This window comes from Oryctolagus cuniculus, chromosome 1 (genome assembly GCF_051225735.1).
Source record: "Oryctolagus cuniculus isolate XC-2025 breed Fujian yellow rabbit chromosome 1, ASM5122573v1, whole genome shotgun sequence".
Classification (NCBI taxonomy): Eukaryota; Metazoa; Chordata; class Mammalia; order Lagomorpha; family Leporidae; genus Oryctolagus; species Oryctolagus cuniculus.
The window spans coordinates 235,784,887-235,806,876 of record NC_142867.1 but is presented as its reverse complement, the minus strand read 5'-3'; the positions used below and the strand labels follow the sequence as shown (position 1 = coordinate 235,806,876).

The 21,990-nt window shown below is 68.9% G+C and overlaps 2 protein-coding genes across 2 annotated transcripts; one reads left to right on the top strand and one right to left on the bottom strand.

The window, feature by feature from the left end:
- Positions 1 to 1,958: 1,958 nt before the first annotated feature.
- Positions 1,959 to 10,306, bottom strand: LOC149128922 (uncharacterized). The gene is made up of 5 exons (XM_089322264.1): positions 10,257 to 10,306; positions 9,156 to 9,482; positions 8,465 to 8,622; positions 4,648 to 4,765; positions 1,959 to 2,101 (listed from the first exon to the last, which is right to left on the bottom strand). Exons 2-5 carry the CDS (start codon positions 9,384 to 9,386, stop codon positions 2,090 to 2,092), a joined length of 519 nt encoding a protein of 172 aa, XP_089178390.1. The 5' UTR covers positions 9,387 to 9,482; positions 10,257 to 10,306; the 3' UTR covers positions 1,959 to 2,089.
- A 4,525-nt stretch (positions 10,307 to 14,831) lies between these two features.
- SLC2A6 (solute carrier family 2 member 6) lies at positions 14,832 to 21,382 on the top strand. Its single transcript, XM_070058693.2, has 10 exons — positions 14,832 to 15,177; positions 15,495 to 15,657; positions 16,431 to 16,637; positions 17,544 to 17,643; positions 18,092 to 18,303; positions 18,441 to 18,593; positions 19,039 to 19,147; positions 19,343 to 19,528; positions 20,008 to 20,153; positions 20,780 to 21,382. Exons 1-10 carry the CDS (start codon positions 15,086 to 15,088, stop codon positions 20,933 to 20,935), a joined length of 1,524 nt encoding a protein of 507 aa, XP_069914794.2. The 5' UTR covers positions 14,832 to 15,085; the 3' UTR covers positions 20,936 to 21,382.
- The last annotated feature ends 608 nt before the right edge of the window (positions 21,383 to 21,990 follow it).

Genomic DNA, 21,990 nt, shown 5'->3' with positions numbered 1-21,990 from the left:
CTCAGCGAACCTGACCGCTGGGCTCACGGCTTCCTGTCTCCGTGACGGGGACACCAAGCCCGGCGCCGCCTGCTCACTGCACCAGCCAGGAAACCAGTGGCTCAGCAGCCATGCCCTGGCTTCCGCGGCACCCGCCTGGCACCGCTGCAGCCAGCGCCGGGGATGTCCCTCGACTGTCCCCCAGGTCCTTTCTTCGTTTGCAGATGAGGGCTCGGGCTGTTTTGCCGCCGGAGTTGCAGCTGGCGCGGAGGTCAGAGGCATGGGCGGATTCTCCCCAGGGGCCTGTGAGACCCTGAGACGCAGGCGCCTGCCTGCCGAGAAGTTCGTCCAGTCAAGCTCGGTCACTCTGTGGTTTGCGTCCCCGCTAAGCAGTGGGGAGCGCGCTGTCGGTCACTGAGAGAGGGCACAAAGTCCCGCCTGCTTGGGAAAAGACGCCGGGACCCACAGATGTCCACGGGTGAAAGAGAACCGGGCCCCTGACTCACCCCACCACTTGCTCGAGGGGCTGGCGCTGCGGTGCAGCAGGTTAAAGTCCCGGCCTGCAGTGCCGGCATCCGACATGGGCGCCGGTTCAAGTCCTGGCTGCTCCTCTTCCAGGCCAGCTCTCTGCTGTGGCCCGGGAAGGCCGTGGAGGATGGCCCAAGTGCTTGGGCCCTGCACCTGCGTGGGAGACCAGGAGGAAGCTCCTGGCTTCGGATCAGCTCCGGCCGTTGCAGCCTGTTGGGGAGTGAACCAGCAGATGGAAGACTCTCTCTCTCTCTCTCTACCTCTCTCTGTAACTCTGTCTTTCAAATAAAAATAAATCTTTAAAAAAAATCTTGCTCAAAAACTTGAAGACGTCTGGCAGAGAGCACAGGAGACAGGTGCTGCGACGCGGGGTCAGAGAGAAGCCCAGCTGGGACAGGGACCGTGGGAGTCGTCGAAGGGAAAACTGGAAAACTAGACCATCGGCACAAAACCCCGCCCTCCACAGGCGTCCTGCAGACGATAAAAGACAGAGGGGAAAAATACGTGGAAAACCTACTGACGGCCAAGGACCATCCTCCCTCGGGGCGCCATGATGGGCAGGCCACGGCCCAGGAAGGCAATGGGGGACTTCCCAGTGGCCACCGCGTCCGTGAAGAACAGCGGCTAGGGGAGGAGGAGTTCAAGTCCCGCCCCGGCCGCAGCTGCCGCGTCGCGCCCACTGGGACGGGAACCCCAGCATTCGCCTTCCGCGAGATCAGGCACACGGGAGCCCTCGGAGCCGGGTAGCAGCCGGGGCTGGTGGCAGCGGCAGGGATTGGCTAGGACCGGACACGCGGGAATCCGGCAGGCAGGCGCTGCGGGCTGCACAGGGAGGCTGCGGTGAGCGCGCCACCCCCCATGACTGATCCCTCCTGGTCCTGCCGGATGGTGCTTTCTGTGGTTTGAGGTTTTGCTGCTGGCTCACTCGTGGGGAGACGGTTACAGCTTGCCAATAAATCACTTTGAAGTCATTAAGCCACGAATCCTTGACTTCTCATCGGACTCACTGTCCGTGTTTCTGCTACGGCTTCCTGTGGCCTGGTGTCTGTGTCAACCTCTACTTACCGGGTGCTTGTGGCTGAGTGGTATCCCTCTCGTCTGGCCGAAACCACCATCATTCATTCATTCATTCATTCAAGAGGCAGGGTCACAGAGAAAGGAGAGAGGTCTTCCACCCGCTGGTTCACGCTCCAAATGGCCACAACAGCCAGGGCTGGGCCAGGACAAAGCCAGGAGCCAGGAGCTTCTTTCTGGTCACCCACACAGGTGCAGGGGCCCAAGCACTTCGGCCATCTTCCACTGCCTCCCCAGGCCATGGCAGAGGGCTGGACCGGAAGTGGAGCAGCCAGGACTTGAACCACAGGGATGCCGGCACCGCGGGTGCAGACTTAGCCTAGCGCACCAGTGTCGGCCGCAGGTGAACAGTCCTTACCTTCTCCCGGTGTGCAGCCGCCTGCCGGGAGGGTTTGTACGGGTGCGCGGTCAGCCGCGTCGCAGGAGCAGACGGGGAACCCGAGGCACGAGATGCCACTGGGGTCACGGAGACCACACAGCCAGCACGGCGCAGACCCGACCCCGGCGCTCAGCCGTGCTCCTGCCGGTGCGGTGAGGCGTGTCGGTGAGTCACTCACTCATTCGCCCACTCTGAGCTGCTTCCGCGTGCTGGACGGCGTGCGAGGCCCTGGGGATGCAGCAGTGGGTGGGGACCCCGCCCTGCCCTGCCCCGCTGAGCCCACGCTCCCGTGGGAGGGGTACAGGGCCTGACGCGGTCAGTGAAGCCAAGAGGACCCGCCATCAGGGAGGCCGCGGTCAGAGGGGGGACCCGTGCCCACACTGGCCACTGAGGCTGGGTCTCAAAGCTGAGACCTCCACGGATACCCCAACGTCCCGGGGGGGCACCCAAGCTCTGTGGCCCAGACCTTGGACACAGCTCCCAGGCCCCACATCGCCCTCCAGTGGCGGCTCAGGAAAGAGCATCTGGATGGGGGGCGTGGCGGGCAGAGGGCGCCCCCCCCCAGCTTCCCTCTGCCCGCGGTGCGGAGCCGGAGCCGGGCTCACCGCCCCCGAGGCTTCTGGGAGGCCGCGGGGATCTACACACTCCCAGACCCACGGGCCCCACCGCCCTGGGCCTCTGTCCTACTGCCCAGGGGCAGGGGTCCTGGGAGGGCCTGACACCTGCGGGGGGCGGTCCCCGTGGAGCTGCTGGGGACTGAGGGACCAGGGAGGGGCTTTCCACGCGGGACGGACAGCTGGGCACAGCTGCTGTGAGGACACTGCCCCGGGCCGGCCTGGAACGTGGGGTCAGCACAGCCCCGCTCCAGCCAGCCGGCCCGGGCGACGGCGCATCCTGGGGCTCGGCTGGCCCGGCCTGGCCTGACAAGGCCATCCCTCCCCCCACCCGAGCCCTGCAGGGGATGTGGCCTGGGGGGGAGGGGCACCTCCGGCCCCAGAGCAGAGGACCGAGCGGGCTTTGCCCCCGCAGCTGGGCGCCGTCCATCAGCCACTCGGGAGCCACTTCAGGGACCGGAAGGAGCGGGAAAGGCCACCCAGAATCCGGCAACGCCCCCACACAGGCCAACCCCCCCCCACGCTCCGGCAGGACCCGGGGACCCCGGGTGGGGCTTCCGGCATCCGCCTGCCCCTCCTGGCCGGCCCGGCTCTCCAGCCCGGTCCCTGTGCCTCAACGGTGCAGCCCACACACTACCCCCGCCGCGTGCGTCTACACCGTGTGCCTCTACACCCGGCCCTGCACAATCCCGGCTCAGAAGCCACCCCTTCCTCGTCGTCTCCCTCACGCGCCCCCACCAAACTGCCCCTTCCGTGAGCCCATCCCCCACTCAGCCCTCCCCTGAGGGGGCCCTGCATCCCCAGGGCGTCTCCCCAGCCTGGGGGAGCCCCCAGAGAGCCAGGGCCAGGAGGCACGGGTCCCGACCCCCCGCGGCTCCCAGCCCCACCCCAACGGGACGCGGAGCCACCAGGTCTCTGCCCCACAGGTCACAGAGGAATCCAAATTGGCTCAAAGCAACCACCTTTTGCCAAAATTGCGGGCCAATCCCGTGTGTTGTAGAGAAATTCCGACCCAAACAGACCCCTGAGCCCCGCGAGACAGCAGACACCTCGCGGGGCCGCAGTCCAGGTCCTCACGGGCTCCGGGGCAGGCGCGTGGACGCTGGGGAGTGGGCCCCAGGTCAGGCTCCTCTGGGAGTGACAAAGCAGGACTGGCACTGGCCCCGCCCCAGTGCCCATGGTCCCGTGCGCGTCAGCCCCTCTGCCACACAGCGGGGCTCTCACAGCAATGCCTGGGGACCCTGAGCCGGCCCAGGAGCCCCCACATCCCCCCACCGCACGCTTGGACTCCCAGCGACCCCCCAGCATGCTAGGAGCCCCCCACCCCCCAGGGTGCACTAGGAGCCCCCCAACCCTCCATCCCCGTAAGCCAGGAGCCCTCCCACATCCCCCAGGGTGCACGAGGGGCCCCCCCATCCCTCCACCCCCCCTCCGCGCTAGGAGACCCCTCCCAGCACGCTAGGAGCCCCCCCATCCCTCCACCCCATACGCCAGGAGCCCTCCCACATCCCCCAGGGCGCACGAGGAGCCCCTCCCCCCACTCCGCGCTAGGAGACCCCTCCCAGCAGGCTCCCGTGTGTCCCCGCACGTCTGTCACTTCCCGGAGCAGCAGGTCAGCCTGAGCCCCCGGTGGGGGCGTCCAGAGGCTGCGGCCCCGTCCATCACCAGGCCCCTGACCCTTCCCGGAGGCCGAGCTGCCGGGAGTCAGGAATTCCAGCTCCGGACGGGCAAAGGCCGAGGCAGCCGCGCCCCGTTCCCGGGGGCCAGTTCCGGGTCACCGAGGCCGCGGCTCAGGCCGGCCAGCTTCACGGCTGCCCGCAGACTCCGTGCTGGCCGGCCCTGGCGCCCTGGGAGCCAGCTAAGGGCGCTGCAGCCCAGGCCCTCTGGGTAGGTGGGGGACAGCGCCGGGGCGCTGACCCACGGCTCCACATCAGACGGGCCTCCCTCGGGTCTGCGCAGGGCTCCCCAGAGTCCAGAGAGAGGTGCGGGGCTGGCTCCCCGGGTCTGGGGTCTGCACGGGAGCCCTCCTTCCAAGGGCAGCTGGGGGAGGTCTCAGGAGGGAAGACCACTCACCCGGTGGGTATCCAGGGGTGTCGGGGGCCCCACAGTCCAGGGGTCCCCACAGATGCCCGTGTCTGGGCTGGGCCGGGGGCTGCCAGGGCAGTCGCTTTCTCGGCAGTAGCAGAGGGGCCTGATTAAAAAAAAAATACACGCATTTATCTGAGAAACAGAGGGAGAGACAGACAGACAGGGAGAGAGGGCTTCCATCCGCTGGTTCACTCCCCAGGTGCCGGCAACGGCCAGGGCTGGGCCAGGCTGAAGCCGGGAGCCAGGCCCCCCGCCGGGTCACCAAGTGGGTGGCAGGGGCCCAAGGTCTTGGCCCCCCCTCCTGTTGTTCCAGGCGCGTTGGCAGGAAGCTGGCTGGAGGCGGAGCTGCCGGGACTCAAACCAGCAGGGGCCTGGGCCCCTCCCGCCCTGGGCGCCCAGTAGGGCAGCGGCGTGCAGGCCACAGCTGAGATGGACGGTGTCCGTCACCTGTCTCCCCAGAGACAGAACTCGGAGTCTGCTGCTGCCCTGGGCTCCACCCGCTGGCCGCGGCGCCCGCCTGGGGCCCTGGGCCTATGCACACGTGGGTGCACACACGCACACGCACACACCAGCCCTGTGCTTTGGGGAGCCTGCCTCCTCCGCCAGGCCCGTGCTGGCCACACGCGCTGCGGGGTGGCCTGGGGCTGCTGCCCCACCTGCTGACGGGGATTCGAGGGAGGGAGCTCCCCGGACTGTGGCACTTGCTCTCAGCCTTGCTGACCTTGGGCCACAGTCCAGGGACGTCCCCCGTGGTCCACAAAATGCCTGTAGGCCATCGTCCACCTGGGCCCCGGGCACCAGGCCTCCCCTGGGAGCGGGGCAGGTGGAGCGTGACCTGATGCCGTGTTCAGGTGGCCGGCCCACCCTTGGGGCTCCCAGGCAAGGCCAACCTCCCCACTGCCTCGGAGCCTGCCCAGGCCCACAGAGACGCACAGAGACCCCCATGCAGGCCCATGCCGAGCGCCCCGGCTGAGCCCCACCCTCCCAGCCCCTGGGCGCCTGGAGCAACCTCGGCCACTCTCTGGCCCGCACAGGTGTCTGCACTGAGCCCCTGCCCGGCTGCCCGCAGAGATCCGTCCCGTGTCCCAGCAGCCCCTGGGGCAGGCCCAGAGCCCCCCTTCCAACGTCCTGCTGGGCAGGAAGTGGCGTCGGCAGTGTGGCCCAAAGGGCCAGGGAAATGCACGTTACGTGAAAACACAAGAAATAATAACAAAATAATCGAGGTCCCGGACACTGACCCTCAGACGTGGCCTGACCCCCCTCCACCCCCCTACCAGAATCTTCTCGGGTACCGGACACTGCGGGTGGGCAGCGCCCTGGCCAGGACTGGAGCCGCCTTGCGACAGGACAGCGGGGCCTGCGTTTCCTGTGGCCTGCGGGCACCCCGAGGAGCTGGGGGCGTGGAGGTGGCCACAGGCAGCCCAGGCAGACGGGGTCCCTGGCCCGCTCCCCACACCTCCCCACCCCCGCCTGCCCGTGGGAGCGCAGACCCAAGCTGCAGTCCAGCAGCAGCACGGCCCACACAGAACTCCCAGGCGCAGGCCCCGGTCCCCGGCCAGCAGCCACCCTAGCTCCCTGCCCACACAGACACAGCGGCGACTGTGAAGGGAGCCATCCGCCTGGGCCCAGGTGGGGGACGCCCGGCCCCGCCCTGCCCCACACCCAGGCCGCCAGGGGCCCAAGTGGGGGACGCCCGGCCCCGCCCTGCCCTGCACGCAGGCCGCCAGGTTCCAGGCGGTGCTGCCAGAAACCAAGCGCGGGGTGGAAATCCAGGGGCCTCCACTTACCCATCTGTAGCCACGGCACACGCAGGCCTGGGGGCGCGGGGGCGTGGGGCTGGGAGCTCACGGAGAGGGGCCAGCCGCCCTCCCCAGATTCCCTGCTGGCCCCTGTGCCACTTCCACTGGGGTGAGCAGAGGGCTCGGCCCAGCACAGACGCTCCCAGGAAGCGGGGAGCCCTGGGGGACCCCCTGCCTGTGGCTCACAGCCCAGGGCACCCCGTTTGGCCACTCCCAGGCCTGTGAGGAGCCGCCCGGGCCTGTCTCCTGTGGAAGGGGAGAGGTGGCCACTGGGCAAGGGGGACCAGGCTTCTCCGGGTGGGGTGTGGGGCGTCCCCGGCTGCCCTGCCCCTCCCCCACCCCGCCAGTGACCCCAAGGCCGCAGCTGGCGCCCCGCCCCCGCCCCCCATGGCGCCTGCAGGGCTCCCCGAGGACCATGTCCGAGGTTCTCCAAACCGCGAGCAAAACAAGCCGAACGCTCAGCCACGGCCTCGGGCCAGAAGTCCACGGCGGGGACGCCAAAAATAACGCAGCGAAGCTTCTCGGCCACGCGTGGGCAGGACGGAGCTGGGCCGGGCAGGAGCCACCCAGCAGGCGAGCCCGGTCCGGCGGTCCCAGGGAGGCGGAGACGCCGGGCTGGGGCGGGCACAGGCCTCACGCGCCCACCAGCTGGGCTCCCGTGCCCCAGGCCTGGCCGGTGCCGACTGCCAGCGCAGAGCTGAGCAGCCAGGGTCTGCCTCAAGGTCACGGCGTCTCTGTGGTCAAGGTGGACGCCACGCCTGGGCCCCCGCGGCCACCCCGTCCCTGCCCACCCTGTGGGTCCCCGGGAGCAGAGCGCAGAGGCTGCGGGGGGGCCGAGGAGGGGCTGACAACGCCGCCTGCCCCCTCTCGGCGCTCTGATTGGCTTGGCCACATGCCACCGAGGCCCTGGGAGCACGTGGCCCGAAGGGTCAGCAGGGGCTGGGCAACGGGAGACATGGGGCAGGGCTGGCCCTGGGGACGGCAAGGTGCTGGGGGGGGGGAGGCCGGCGCCCCTCCCCTGGTGGCGCACCTGCCGCTCTGCGCCGCCCCCATCACCCGACAGCCGCTGCGCTGCTGCGGGGTCCCCTCGGAGGACGCGGAGGCTGGGAGAGACCGCGGCCGGCACAGGGCGCCCGGGCTGTCTCTGTGCTCCTGGGCGGCGCTGACAGCCGCGGGGAGCCTGAGCGTCCTGGGGCCACCTCTGCGGACCCCTGCCCACGGCTCTCGGGGGCCTGGCCCCAGGATGCACGAGGGTTTCACTCCGGCCTGGGTGCTCGGCCTCTCGGTTGCAAGCCCACTGCTGCCTCCCCCGGCCACACGCCTGGGAAGAAGGACCCCAAACATCTGCAGGGGTCTCTCGTCACGGGGCTTCCCCCAGCCCGGGGCCTACCGGACCCCCAAGGCCAGCGCTGACCCACACGGCCACAGGCAAGAACGGACACAGCGGGACACGAGGCTGCAGGTGGGTCTGTCCGGCGCCAACCTGCTCCTGAGCAGCGACCAACAGCGCCCTCCAGCGGCGCCTCCGGGGCCTGCGTCTTTAACCCGCCGGCGCGCGCGCGCACGCATGGACGCACGCGCGAGCACGCGCACGCCAGCCCCGCGCACCGACCCGGAAGAGCCCCGAAGGGGGACCGCGGTGTTCAGCGAGGGGGTCCCGGGGCGACCCCGCGGAGGCCGCGCGCGGCTCCCGGCGAGGCTAGACGCTGCCCCTCGGGGCTGCAGGCGTGGGCCGGGGCTGAGGGCCGGGGACGGACGTGGGGCCGGGGCTGAGGGCCGGGGACGGACGTGGGATCTGGGACCCCCGAGCCCCAGCCCACCCTGGCGGGCGCTCACAGCCGAACCCCGGCGCCGGCGCTTGGGGCGTCCGCGGCACAAGGCGCTCCCCGGAGGTCGGGGCTGGGGTGCGGGGCCGGGGTCCTGCCCCTCCGCGCCCCCCTCCAGGGCCTCCCCGGCGCCCCGCACCTGCCCGCGCCCGCAGGGAGCGCTCAGGGCCCGCTCACCCCGCTTCCCGGCAGCCTCTGCGCGCAGCAGGTGACCTGGCCAGCGCTGGTTCGGGGGCGTCCGGTCCCCACCGAAGCTTGCCACCCCCAGAATGCGCGCGCGCACAGGGCGGCCGCCGCGGGGCCGGAGGTGCGGTCGGGAGGGAACAGATGCAGGGCTGCGAGAAAGATGACGAATCAGAGGTTAGCGGCGGCCCCGGGGAGCGGGGTTCACGCGCGGCCACGCGCCTTCCGGCCCGGGACCTCGGGCTCCCTACGGGGGGACCCCACGAGAAGATGGCGCGCTTCTGCCTTCGGCCGCCAGGGGGCGCCCGGCCTCCGCCTCCCCGGGGACCCCCCGCTAAGGTTTTCCGGGGCCACGCGCTGGGCCAGCGTCCGCTGCGGACCCAAGGTCCGGCCTCCGGAGGCTGCCGTCCTCATGGGGCGCCTGGGGAAACTGAGGCTCAGGAGGGGCGTGGTCCCTCTCCCACCGCACTGACTCCTCGCGCAAACGGCTGGGGGCTTTGTCTGCAGCAGCCAGGGCGGCCCAGCGGGTTTGCGCTGATGCGGCCGCCGGAGCCCCCTGCGGGGGTGCCGGTGGGGGCCTGCTGGGGCCGCTGCGGGCCAGAGTGTCTGGGAGGCCTGGCCGCGCCCCCCGCCCCTCTGTGGGCTGCTCCTGATTCTGCCAGCACCAGCCTGGGACCCCTCGTACCTGCCCAGGAGCCCGCGGCGGCGGGAGGCCGTGGGGGGGCCTTTCCCACACCAGCCAGGCCGAGAGCAGGAGGAAGAGCAAGCCGAGGGCCACAGCCAGGGTCACCGAGGGCAGCAGGTCCGAGTCCTCGGGGCCAGGAACGGCATCCCCAAGGCCATCTCCCACGACGTCAGGGGCACTGGACAGCTGGGCGCTGGAGACCGGCTCCCCTGGGGGCCTCGGGCGGCCCATCTGCAGGGGGCAGGGGCCGCCCCTCCCACCCTCTGCCAGCAGAGCAGCCCTGCAGGAGGTGGCCTGGACAGGGACCTGGGGCCTCGGTTTTGTGCTCTGTGAAAGGGGGATGTGAGGGGTCAGAGGAGAGAGCCCCCCAGCTTCACCCCTCACCCCTTATCTAGAAAGATTTCCCAGATCCCACTGCTCCCCCCCCCCACGTGCCCAGGTCCCCAGAATGCAGCTCGGCCAGTTCCCCAGCTCCGGGAGGCCGCCAGACGGGCAGGGAGGGACCTTTGTCAAACTGGGAGGCAGCGTCTGGCCCTGCGGCCCCTGTGAGGCCGCACCCCTGGTGGGAAAGGGAGGCCCGGGACATTTGTGGCCAAGGCCCCTCCTCTGTACAGGAGGGGGGCCTGTATGACCCCAGACCCCTTGGGGCTGCTGCTGGTGGCATAGTGGATTGCGGTGCCGGCATCCCATATGGGTGCCGGTTCGAGTCCCGGCCGCCCCCCTTCTGATCCAGCTCTCTGCTGTGGCCTGGGAAAGCAGTGGAAGATGACCCAAGTCCTTGGGCCCCTGCACCCGCGTGGGAGACCTGGAAGAAGCTCCTGGCTTTGGATCGGCTCAACTCCGGCCATTGTGGCCATTTGTGGAGTGAACTAGCAGATGGAAGACTCTCTCTCTCTCTCCCTCCCTCTCCCTCTCCCTCTCCCTCTCCCTCTCCCTCTCCCTCTCTAACTGCCTTTCAAATAAATAAATATAATAAAAAAGACCGCAGACCCTTCAAAGCCAGAGACAACCGCCAGCACCGCACCCAGGCTGCACCCGCACCCCACCCCGCACCCAGGGGGCCGTGTGGCCGTCCCACCCCCTTGCCCCCAGGGCTCTCACCGTCCTCCTCCCCTGCTGCAGCCTCTCGGGGACCGCACTGTTTCTGGCAGCCCCGGTTCCTCAGGGGCGGGGCTGGGGCTCCGAGGCAGACAGGGAGGGGTCCAGCCTGGAGCTCTGTGGGTGTGTCCTGGGAGGAGAGTGGCAGAGCTGCTCCCGCAGGCTTCCTGCGTGGAGGGATTCAGCAGGGGCTCCCGACCACCTCCAGTGGCGGCCAGGGTGTGGTGCAGTGGTAAAGTCACCACCTGCAGCGCCTGTGTGAGCGCCGGTTCGAGTCCCCGCTACTCCACTTCTGACCCAGCTCCCTGCTAATGGCCAGGGAAAGCAGCAGAAGACAGCCCAAGTGCTTGGGCCCCTGCACCCATGTGGGAGACCCGGATGGAGCTCCAGACCCCTGTCTTTGGCATGGACCAGTGCCCACCATTGTTGCTGTTTGGGGAGTGAACCAGCAATGGAAGAAATCTCTCTCCTCTCTCTCTCTCTTACTCTGCCTTTCAAATAAATAAAATAATTTTTTTGGCAGGCAGAGTTAGACAGTGAGAGAGAGAGACAGAGAGAAAGGTCTTCCTTCCATTGGTTCACCCCCCAAATGGCCGCTACGGCCAGCGCTGATCCTATGGCAGGAGCCAGGTGCTTCTCCTGGTCTCCCATGCGGGTGCAGGGCCCAAGGACCTGGGCCATCCTCCACTGCACTCCCGGGCCACAGCAGAGAGCTGGACTGGAAGAGGAGTAACCGGGACAGATTCCGGTGCCCCAACTGGGACTAGAACCTGGGGTGCCAATGCCGCAGGCGGAGGATTAGCCTAGTGAGCCATGGTGCTGGCCAATAAAATAAATTTTTTTTTTTGACAGGCAGAGTGGACAGTGAGAGAGAGAGACAGAGAGAAAGGTCTTCCTTTGCCGTTGGTTCACTCTCCAATGGCCGCCACAGCCGGCGCACTGCGCTGATCCGACGGCAGGAGCCAAGTGCTTCTCCTGGTCTCCCATGGGGTGCAGGGCCCAAGGACTTGGGCCGTCCTCCACTGCACTCCCTGGCCACAGCAGAGAGCTGGCCTGGAAGAGGGACAATCGGGACAGAATCCGGCGCCCTTACCGGGACTAGAACCCGGTGTGCCGGTGCCGCAAGGCGGAGGATTAGCCTAGTGAGCCACGGCGCCGGCGCAATAAGATAAATCTTAAAAAAAAAAAAAAAAAGCCCCCTTTGTGTGCCCAGCGCTGGTTCCCCCAGCCCGGCTGGGGCAGACCCGGGTGGGAGTGAGACAGAGACAGGGTTGGACCAGGCGTCACAGACCACAGAGAGGATCCTTCCTTCCTAAGGACAAAGATGTTCATTGTGTAGTTATTTTTAAATGTTTTAATTTGAGAGCCAGAGGCCTTGTGGTGCCGTGGGCTCAGCAGCCGCGTGGGACTCCTGTGCCCAAGTCCCAGCCACGCGGCTTCCAGTCCAGCTTCCCCCAGTGCACCCTGGGAGGCCGCAGCGATGGCCCAAGCCCCTCGTCCCTGCCCCCCACGTGGAGACCCAGATGCAGTTCTGGGCGCCTGGCCCGGCCGTGGCTGCTGCAGGCATTCGGGGCAGCGAAGCAGCAGATGGGTGAGCTCTCTGTCATGTAGCTTTCAGGTAGATAGAAATAAAGGAAATCACACACACACACACACACACACAGCTCCCATCAACCCACTGACTCCCCGGACTCCGGGAGCAGGGAACCCAGCCACGGCTCCCACGTGGGTGCAGGGACCCAACTGCTTGAGCCCAACCCGCCGTCTCCCAGGGTGTGCAGAGCCGGGACTCAAGCCCACGCACCCCGGTATGGCACACAGGCATCCAGTTAGGGTCTTAACCCCCGGGCCACACACCCACCCCACATTGCTAACTTTGAAAATGCAGAGTTGGAAGTAGCCCTTCGTGCCCGAGATGCAGAGCCAAAGGGCAGACGGAGGTGCCTGTGTCCACCAGGCCTTAAAGAGCGGCTGGCGCTGGGCGCTGCCCTGGAAGCCCCTCGCCGGCTTGGTTCTTCCCTCGAAGTCGGGGAGGACACACTGGGTGACACCGGCAAGCAGCCAGTCGGGGACGGCGCCCCCGGAGAAGGCGGCCTCGGTGTCTCCTGGGGCCAGACAGAAAGCGGACAGAGTGTGTGGCTCTCTCCTGGAGCCTGGCCTCGAGGGGCCAGGAAAGTTCTAGAAGAATGGAAGTATTCTGCATCATATATATATATATTATTTGCTTGAAAATCAGAGCAAGAGAGAGAGGTCCTCCATCCACTGGTTCACTCCCCAAAATGGCTGCAACGGCCAGGGCTGGGCCGGGCTGAAGCCAGGAGCCAGGAGCTTCCCCCAGGTCTCCCACGTGGCGCAGGGGCCCAAGCACCGGGGCCACCTTCCACTGCTTGCCCAGGTGCGTCAGCAGGGGGTGCTGTGACTGACCAGGCACTGCCACATGGGCGTCAGCTTCAGCCAGTGCCCAACACCCACCCCGTGCTCTGCACCCTGGCCGGTCAGGACGAAGGTTCTGGATTATTCTGCACCCTAAGATGGGGTGCTTGCATACATCTGACCTCCACAATGTGGATTTTTAAAGAAAACGTGGGGAAACTGAGGCGGAAGTAAGCAGAAGATCCCTCTGGGAGCGGACGAGGTCACCGGGCGGGGTCTCTGGGGGCCGCAGAGCCTCCCAAGAGGACGCGAGCGTCAGAAAGCTGCTCCAGGAGCCTGGGCGGGGGACGAGGACTGTGGGGAACGTTTGAGGCGGGCGTCCCGGCCGCAGGGTCAGAGACCAGGGTGGCAGCAGACGCCTTGTGCGCGGCTCCTCCCTGAGGGCGGGGTTCCTGCCCAGGCACGCGCGCCTGAGCCCCCTCTTCACTGCCCCTCGGGTTTAGGTATTGATTTGGGACAGAAGGAGCACGCTAGGGCTTAATGAGGGTCTCTATTCAGCTTCTTTTTTAAATAATATTTGTTTGAAAGGCAAAGGGACAAAGAGAGAGAGAGAGAGAGAAGAGAGAGAGAGATCGTCCATCCGCTGGTTCACTCCCAGGTGGCCACAACTGCCCGGGCTCATCCTGACTGAAGCCAGGAGCCCAGAACTCCATCCTGATCTCCCAGGTGGGTGGCAGGGGCCCGGGTACCCGGGCCGTTATCCACTGCCTTCCCAGGAGCCGTAGAGGGAGCGGGATTGGGAGTGAAGCAGCCGGGACTGGACCCTGAGCTTTGATTTGGGATGTGGGGGCGGCGCCACGACTCTGCCGATTGGCACAAGTTCTAGAGGAGGAAGCTGCAAGGTGTCCGGCGCGTAACAAACCTTCCCAGCAGACGAATCAATTAATTCACAGGCTTTTATTGGGGTTCCGCTCCCGGGCGAGGTTCCCTGGTCCCAACAGAGCAACAGAGCGGGGGCCGGGGAAGTCACGCGTCAGAGAGTGGGAGGGCTCCTTTTATAGATTCAGGGCGTGGGGGTTAAAGGTGGAGGCGGGTCTGATCCTCATTGGTTGACCTTTAGGCACCTGCAGGGACCTAGACAAGGACTTTTCTTCCCCGGAAGTACAGGCAGGGCCTCTCCATTCCCGGAAGTGTAGGCCTTCCCTCCTGGCGGATCCCAAAGCTACCAGAAACCCGGTCTGCAGGGACAGAACTCGGCTGTGAGACTGCGGGAAGAGGCAGCTGAGGGGGAGGGACGCATGGACCAGAAGCTTCCGTCACGACACAGGCAGGGACCACAGGGGTCACGCGGAGGCTGGTCCCTCGGGCTGGGCGTGCAAGGTTCGCCCACCTCCAGTGCAAAACGTGGTCGTGTGAACACCTCGAGTCACTGTGGGTGGGGTGTGCCCGAGGCCAGGGCCTGCCGTGCGAGGTGGCCACACCACACCACGCACATGCCAAGGGCCGTGTGTGAAACAGACCCCAGGAGACCGAAAGGAGAGAGGCCAGCGCCTGGTGGATGCCAGGGGCCCTGTGCCCCGGGCGGGAGCCCTCTGCCTACGGTGCGCCCGCGATTCTGCAGTAACAGAGGGGCACTGCAGCTTTGTAGAAGACGCCTCTCTGTGTTCCCGGCTTAAGTCCGGCAGGATCCCCAAAACTGGACAGCCAAGGACCGGGTGAGGCTGTGTGGGTGCCGCCTGGTGATGTCCACAGGAAGTGCCGGCGCCGGGCCGTGCCTTAGTTCTTGAGGGGATGGGTCCAGGAAATTTTCCACTTTCAGTTTCCTTATTGTAAAACTGTGCCTCATTCCTGGGCAAACTGCCACACTGGAGGCGGGAGGTGGGGACGCGGTTCCGGACCGCAGGCGCTGACTCTCAGGGGAACCCTCGCCCCGTGCACCTGCTGGGGTCGCCCCAGAGGCAAGCGGATGGAGGGCAGTGGTAGATCCGGGACGCACGTGGTGTGTCACAGGGCGGACCGACAGCAAGGCAGGGCGAGACGCGCGTTCGCCACGACCTTGGAGAGCGCCCTCAGCCCCGCGGGCGTCCGCGCGGGTCCTCCCCGCCGTGGGAGCGGGTCCCAGCGGCGGCCGGGTGGGGGCCGGCGGCGCCCGAGCGACGCGCGCGGCCCCGTAGCAGTCGGGGAGCGGCTCGGCTCCCGTCCCGCCCGTCGGTCCCGCCCGGTCCAGCTCCACGCGCGCCGTGGGAGCGGGGTTTTCCCACCCGCCGCGGCCGCGCCCGGGGAAGCCCTGCCTGCATCCGAGCATCAGGACAGCGTGCGGCGCCCCGATTGGCGGGCGCGGCTCTGCAGGGCCGCCCCGCAGCCAATCGCGGCCTGGGGGCGGAGCCTCGCCGCCGGTCCCAGCCCGCAGCTTGCGGGCCCGGGCGGATGCTGGCAGCCGCCGCGACCCCGCTCCCGCCATGCAGGAGCCCCTGCTGGGAGGCGACGGCCCGGACTATGACACCTTCCCCGAGCGGCCGCCCCCGTCGCCGGGAGAGAGGCCGAGAGGCGGGTGAGAGTCGCGGGGCAGGCGGATGCGGGTGGGGGTTGGGGGCCTCCTCCGGCGAGCGGCCGCTTGCTGCCCAGACCCGCGGGCTGGTCCCCTCGGAGGAGCTAGCGGGACCCAGCCCCCAGCGGGCACACGGAGGGGCTGGAGGCCTTGTCCCGGCGGCTCAGCCGGGTGGGGTGCAGAACCCAGCACCCGGGTCCTGGCGGTGGGCATGGGCTGGCGCCGGGGACATTCCCAGGACCGGGAGCCGCCTGCCTTCCTGGCCAGCGCAGGGGAGGACGACGCAGCCGCCCTGCTGCCTTTGTGCCCCCTCCCACCAGGGCCCTGCAGGACAGGAGGGTGTTCCTGGCCACCTTTGCGGCCGTGCTGGGCAACTTCAGCTTTGGCTACGCCCTGGTCTTCACGTCCCCGGTCATCCCAGCCCTGGAGCAGTCGCCCGACCCGGACCTGCACCTGACAAAAAACCAAGCGTCCTGGTTCGGGGTGAGGACCGGGCGCTGGGCCGGGAGGGGTGGGCCGTGGGCAGGGACGTTGGATTCTGTCCCCAGGAAGGAACTCCCAGAAAGCCCAGCCTTGGGACCCCTCAGGGCCCTGCCCTGCCTACAGCAGGCTGACGGAGGGGTGAGGCCAGACCACTGCTCCGAAATGCGGAAGTGAAAGCCCTCAGAGAAGGCGTGGGAAAGAGCAGGTGGGGTTGAGAGTCCCTAGCCTCCCCCCACCCCCGGGGGGCTGCCACAGCAGAGCGGACACCCCGAGGGGGAGGGGCAGGGGCCAGGGGGACGAGGCGCTGGCCGGGCAGGTGGGCTCCGGGGGTGGGGTCTAGCGCGACAGCGTTAAATGCCCAGGGGCTGCTGGGGCCTTGGCATGGGCCAGATGTGTGCCGAGCGCTCTGCCCGGGAGCCACCCCACGCCGGGGTCGCCGTGGCTGTGCCCGGCTCGCAGCTTCAGGCACTGAGCCACGCGCCAGCCCAAGTCCTGCGCTGGTGGGAAGCAGAGTCTAGACTGGGTCCTCCTCCTCACGCTCCTCAGGGAGCCCCAGAACCCCACAATCTTAGCAGCCCGGACTCTGGCTGGACAGCACTCCCGGGAACACGCGGCCCCCCTCCTCCGCGGAGGCGTCCCTCACCAGTGGCTGTCCACGCACTGGCCACCACCGGCCTGAGTCCTGAACGCTCCCCCCAGGCTCTGCGGGTGGCAGCGGCCGTGCAGGGCTGGGGCCGCTCCGGCCCTGACGCAGCCCCCCGCTGCCCCTGCAGTCCGTCTTCACGCTGGGAGCGGCAGCCGGGGGCCTCGGCGCCATGGTGCTGAATGACCTCCTGGGCCGGAAGTCGAGCATCCTGTTCTCCGCCATCCCCTCTGCCGCCGGCTACGCGCTCATGGCCGGCGCCCGCGGCCTCTGGATGCTGCTGCTGGGCAGGACGCTGACGGGCTTTGCCGGGGGGCTCACTGCTGCCTGCATCCCGGTAAGGCCGGACGCCCCCACCCGCCCTGCCCCGCCGCCACTGCCCGGCCCTGGGGCGCTGGGCCACAAGGCCTGCTGGCCCCCGTGCCGTCTGGCCAGGAAGCTGGTTTCGGGGAAATCGTGCCCGTGCCCGCAGCTGCCTCTACGCTGGGCTCTACTTCCTACCCTTTCTCTTGAGCACACACGCGTTGCACAACTGGAGAAAATCCAGGTTGAGCAACGGGCAGCAAAGGGAAGTCCCTGCCCTGCGCCGCTCACGTCCCCAGACGGCAGGACCGGGAGACGGGAGGGAGCAGCAGGTGCACCTGCTTGTGCCCCAGGCCGGGGGGGAGAGGTCACGCAGTGGGCCACGGTCAGGACCAGACCCGCCAGGGAAGTCGCGCAGTGGGCCACCGTTGGCACCAGACTCCGCCATGGAGGTCGCGCAGCGGGCCATGGTCAGCACCAGACCCCACCAGTGAGGTCATGCAGTGGGCCACGGTCAGGACCAGACCCACCAGGGAGGTCGCGCAGTGGGCCACCGTCGGCACCAGACCCCGCCAGGGAGGTCACGCAGTGGGCCACGGTCAGCACCAGACCCGGCCAGGGAGGTCACGCAGTAGGCCACGGTCAGGACCAGACCCCGCCGGGGAGGTCGCGCAGTGGGCCACGGTCAGGACCAGACCCCGCCAGGGAGGTCACGCAGTAGGCCACGGTCAGGACCAGACCCCGCCAGGGAGGTCGCGCAGTGGGCCACGGTCAGCACCAGACCCCGCCGGGGAGGTCGCGCAGTGGGCCACGGTCAGGACCAGACCCCGCCAGGAGCCCCCACGTCCCGAGGTTCACCAGGGCCGCCTCTGCCGTCCCGGCCGGGCCCGGAAGCCCATGTCCTCACGGAAGCTGCGGTGGGTGCGGGCGTGTCTTGCAGGTATACGTGTCGGAGATTGCTCCGCCAGGTGTCCGCGGGGCCCTGGGGGCCACACCCCAGCTCATGGCCGTGTTTGGATCCCTGTCCCTCTACGCTCTCGGCAAGTGCCGCCCTGTACCTGCTGGACGGCGGGGGGTGGGGTGCCAGCTAGGCGGACTTGGGTGGGAAGGGAAGGTGGACTTCCCAGAGCAGCCCTGGGCAGGGAGGCGGGCGTCAGCCACACCTCGCGGTCTCCAGGCCATTGCCTTCTCCTTCCGTCTTCCGCCAGCCGGCTGCTCCTGTCCAGCACCCTCAGGCGGGAAGTCCCTAGAAAGATCGGAGGACAGTGGCCTGGTGGAGGAGGGCTAGCAGTCTAGAGAGGAGGAAGTGAGGGGGTGCCTGCCCCCCAGCTTGCCCCCGTCCCTGAGAACCCGCAGCCCCTGCACAGCCTAGATCCCAGAGGCCTGGGGTAATCAGGGTGGGCTTCCTGCAGGCAGTGGCCCTTGCGGGGCAGATGGGGACGCTCTGCCTGGCCCGGGCCCAGCCCCTCACCAGCTCCTCGCCCCCAGGCCTCCTGCTGCCGTGGCGCTGGCTGGCCGTGGCCGGGGAGGGGCCCGTTTTCCTCATGATCCTGCTACTCACCTTCATGCCCAACTCGCCGCGCTTCCTGCTTTCACGGGGCAGGGACGACGAGGCGCTGCGGGCGCTGAGCTGGCTGCGCGGGCCCGACGCCAGCGTCCACTGGGAGTTCCAGCAGATCCAGGACAACGTCCACAGACAGGTGCGGCGGGCAGGGCCAGTCCCTGGGCCCCTCGGAGCCGGGGCGCCGTTCCCACAAGGCGGGGATCGCAGCGGCTCCGGGGGCGGGGCGGGGCGGGGCCGGGCAGGGTGGCAGCAGCGGCGGCCGTGTGTTTGCAGAGCAGCCGAGTGTCGTGGGCCGAGATCCGGGACCCCCACATGTACCGCCCCATCGCCATCGCCCTGCTCATGCGCTTCCTGCAGCAGCTCACGGGCATCACCCCCGTCCTCGTGTACCTGCAGTCCATCTTCAGCAGCACGGCCGTCATGCTGGTGAGGGCCCTGCCCGCCCGGCCGGGCGCCTGCTCCCGCACCTGTGCCCCGCCAGGTGCCGGCCTGAGCCGCAGGATCTGAGGCACCCGCCACCTGCTCTCGGCCGAGCTTACATGTCTTGAGCTGAGACAACAGGGTTGCCAGGGAAGCCAGTTTGCAGCAATGGGGACCCCTCGGGAGCAGGGTGCGGGGTCGGAGGCCCCGTAGGGTGGGCCCTGTCGGGAGGGGGCAGTGCTTCCTCTCAGGGCCTCAGCTTCCTGCTCTGCGGGGTGAGATAGCAGCTGCGCGTCCTGTCCTCCCGCCGCGGGCTGTGCCATGAGACTCAGAGAGGAGCCCAGCCTGGGTCCCGTGCCGCGGGGCCCCCGCAGGTCTGGGCAGCCGTGCGGAGAGAGGGCCTTAGGGGCGGGGTGGGGGCGCCTCTCAGCCCTGGCGGCCCGCCCCGCAGCCCCCCGAGGATGACGCGGCCATCGTGGGCGCCGTGAGGCTCCTGTCCGTGCTCATCGCAGCCCTCACCATGGACCTGGCCGGCCGCAAGGTTCTGCTCTTTGTCTCGGGTGAGCACCCCTGCCCCAGCCGGCCCCACTTGCTCCTGCGGCACCTGGGGGCTCAGCGATACCCCCGGGATGGGCGCTGGGGGGCTGGAGTCTGCGCCAGCTGCCCCATGGGCCAGGCACGCGGAGCTGGGTCTGAGAAAGGGGATTGATGGGCTCAAAGGGCCCTGCCCTGGAGGGCCGCCTGTGTGTCCACAGCCAGCATCATGTTCGCGGCCAACCTGACGCTCGGGCTGTATGTCCAGCTGGGCCCCAGGCACGTGAGCCCCAACAGCACCACGGGCCTCGAGGACATGCTCTTGGGCGGCACAGAGCAGACCCCAGCTGCGCCCCCCAGCCCCCTCACCCTGGTGCCCCTGCTGGCCACCATGGTCTTCATCATGGGTAGGTGGGCTGGGGCCCGTGGGGGCGGAGCTGGGCAGGAGGTGGGGATGGGGCGGGGCCATGGGGGCAGGAGAGGTGGGAGTGGGGCGGGGCCATGGGGGCAGGAGAGGTGGGAGTGGGGTGAGGCCATGGGGGGGCAGGAGAGGTGGGAGTGGGGCGAGGCCATGGGGGCAGGAGAGGTGGGAGTGGGGCGAGGCCATGGGGGGGCAGGAGAGGTGGGAGTGGGGCGAGGCCATGGGGGGGCAGGAGAGGTGGGAGTGGGGCGGGGCCATGGGGGCAGGAGAGGTGGGGGTGGGGCGGGGCCATGGGGGCAGGAGAGGTGGGGGTGGGGCGAGGCCATGGTGGGGCAGGAGATGTGGGGGTGGGGCGGGTCCAGAGTTGCTGTGCTGGTTTGCTGGGGGTGGGGTTGGCTGGAGGAACGGTGGGGACAGACGAGGCTGCCGGGGCCTGAGTCTGTCCTCCTGCCGTCTGCGGGCCAGGCTACGCCATGGGCTGGGGGCCCATCACCTGGCTGCTCATGTCGGAGATCCTGCCCCTGCGCGCCCGCGGCGTGGCCTCGGGGCTCTGCGTGCTGGTCAGCTGGCTCACTGCCTTCGTGCTCACTAAGTCCTTCCTGCTGCTGGTGGTGAGTGCGCGGCCCCGCTCGGGGCCTGGGCCTCGGCCTGACCCGGGGAGACTGGCACACCCTCTCCACCCAGGGGCTGGGGCTGGAGCCACGGCCCGGCTGAGGCTGCCTCCTTAGGAGGACCAGGCCCGGGCCTGGCCAGGGCAGGGGGGACACGGCCTGGAGCTCCAACAGGCGCACGCTGGCCCTCTGGCCCTCCTGGGCGCTGGGCCCTCAGCACGCCCTGTGCGCTCCCAGCTCCCTCCTGCTCCATCCAGCTGGCCCTGGCCCCAACCGGAATCTGAGTCCCACTTCCAGACTCCCCTGGGGGAGAATCTGGGGACAGCTCTGGCCAGCGCCTGACCCGGTCACTAGGTGCTCCTGGCAGGTGGCGGGGGGGGGCAGTAGGGCCAAGAGGGGGTGGTGGAGAGAGCGTGCACCCTGCCCGGGGTGGGGCTGCCGGGACGCACAGCATGGGCCCGGGTGGGGGTGCAGGGGCCGGAGCCGAGGCCCAGCAGGGATTGTGGGGTTTGGGCTGGAGGCGGCGGGGAGCCCGGGAGGTCAGGGCAGTGAGCCAGGCAGGCCCGCACGGCTGGCAGGGGCGCCCGGAGCGTCTCCTGGCTGAGCTCCTCCCCCCCCCCCCGCAGGACGCCTTCGGCCTGCAGACGCCCTTCTTCCTGTTCGCGGCCGTGTGCCTGCTGAGCCTGCTGTTCACGGGCTGCTGCGTGCCCGAGACCAAGGGCCGCTCGCTGGAGCAGATCGAGTCCTTCTTCCACACGGGCCGGAGGTCCTTCCTGCGCTAGGCCGCACCCGCACGCGGCCCCGGCAGCCGTCCCCGCCGCGGCCAGAGCGGCCGCAGCAGAGCGCGAGGCTGGCGTCTAGCGGCCAGGCCTGCCCGCTGGGCTCGGGCCTGCGTCCTCACTCACGCGCGAAGGACTGGTGAGGACGGGGAGGAGAGGGCTGGAGGTAGCCACGCGGACACGATGCTGTCACCCTGGTGCGATGACCCGGCCGCCACCAAGCACCTCGGCCGGGGCCTGCGCCCCCGGCGGCCCTGTGGCCACACCGGGAACAGTCCTGACTTCAAAAGGCCAAGGCCCAGGCCCCCTTGCGGCACTGCCTTCTCCCCAGCCCTGCCGCAGGCCGCAGGGGCTCCCATCTGCACACTGCTCCTCCTATTTATAAAAATAAAGGAAACGGGCCACAGCTCCCGAGAGGGAGGCGTGGGGTCCAAACTCTCGGCCACGGCCGCCAGGGCCTGGTCTCAACTTACCTGCGGTGAAACAGGGAGAGGGAGGCGGCCCACGGCAGGATGCCTGCGGCCAGGAGCTCCTGCTCTGTGACCTTGAGCGAGATGACCTTGATCAAGATGCTGGGATTGGGCTCACGGGGGCTGGGGTGCCCGGGACGGAGGGGAGCAGGCTCATGGGGGATGGGGTGCCCGGGACGGAGGGGAGCGGGCTCATGGGGGATGGGGTGCCCGGGACGGAGGGGAGCAGGCTCACAGGGGATGGGGTGCCCGGGACGGAGGGGAGCGGGCTCACGGGGGCTGGGGTACCCGGGACGGAGGGGAGCGGGCTCATGGGGGATGGGGTGCCCGGGACGGAGGGGAGCGGGCTCATGGGGGATGGGGTGCCCGGGACGGAGGGGAGCGGGCTCATGGGGGATGGGGTGCCCGGGACGGAGGGGAGTGGGCTCACGGGGGCTGGGGTACCCGGGACGGAGGGGAGCAGGCTCATGGGGGATGGGGTGCCCGGGACGGAGGGGAGCGGGCTCATGGGGGATGGGGTGCCCGGGACGGGGGGAGTGGGCTCACGGGGGCTGGGGTACCCGGGACGGAGGGGAGCAGGCTCATGGG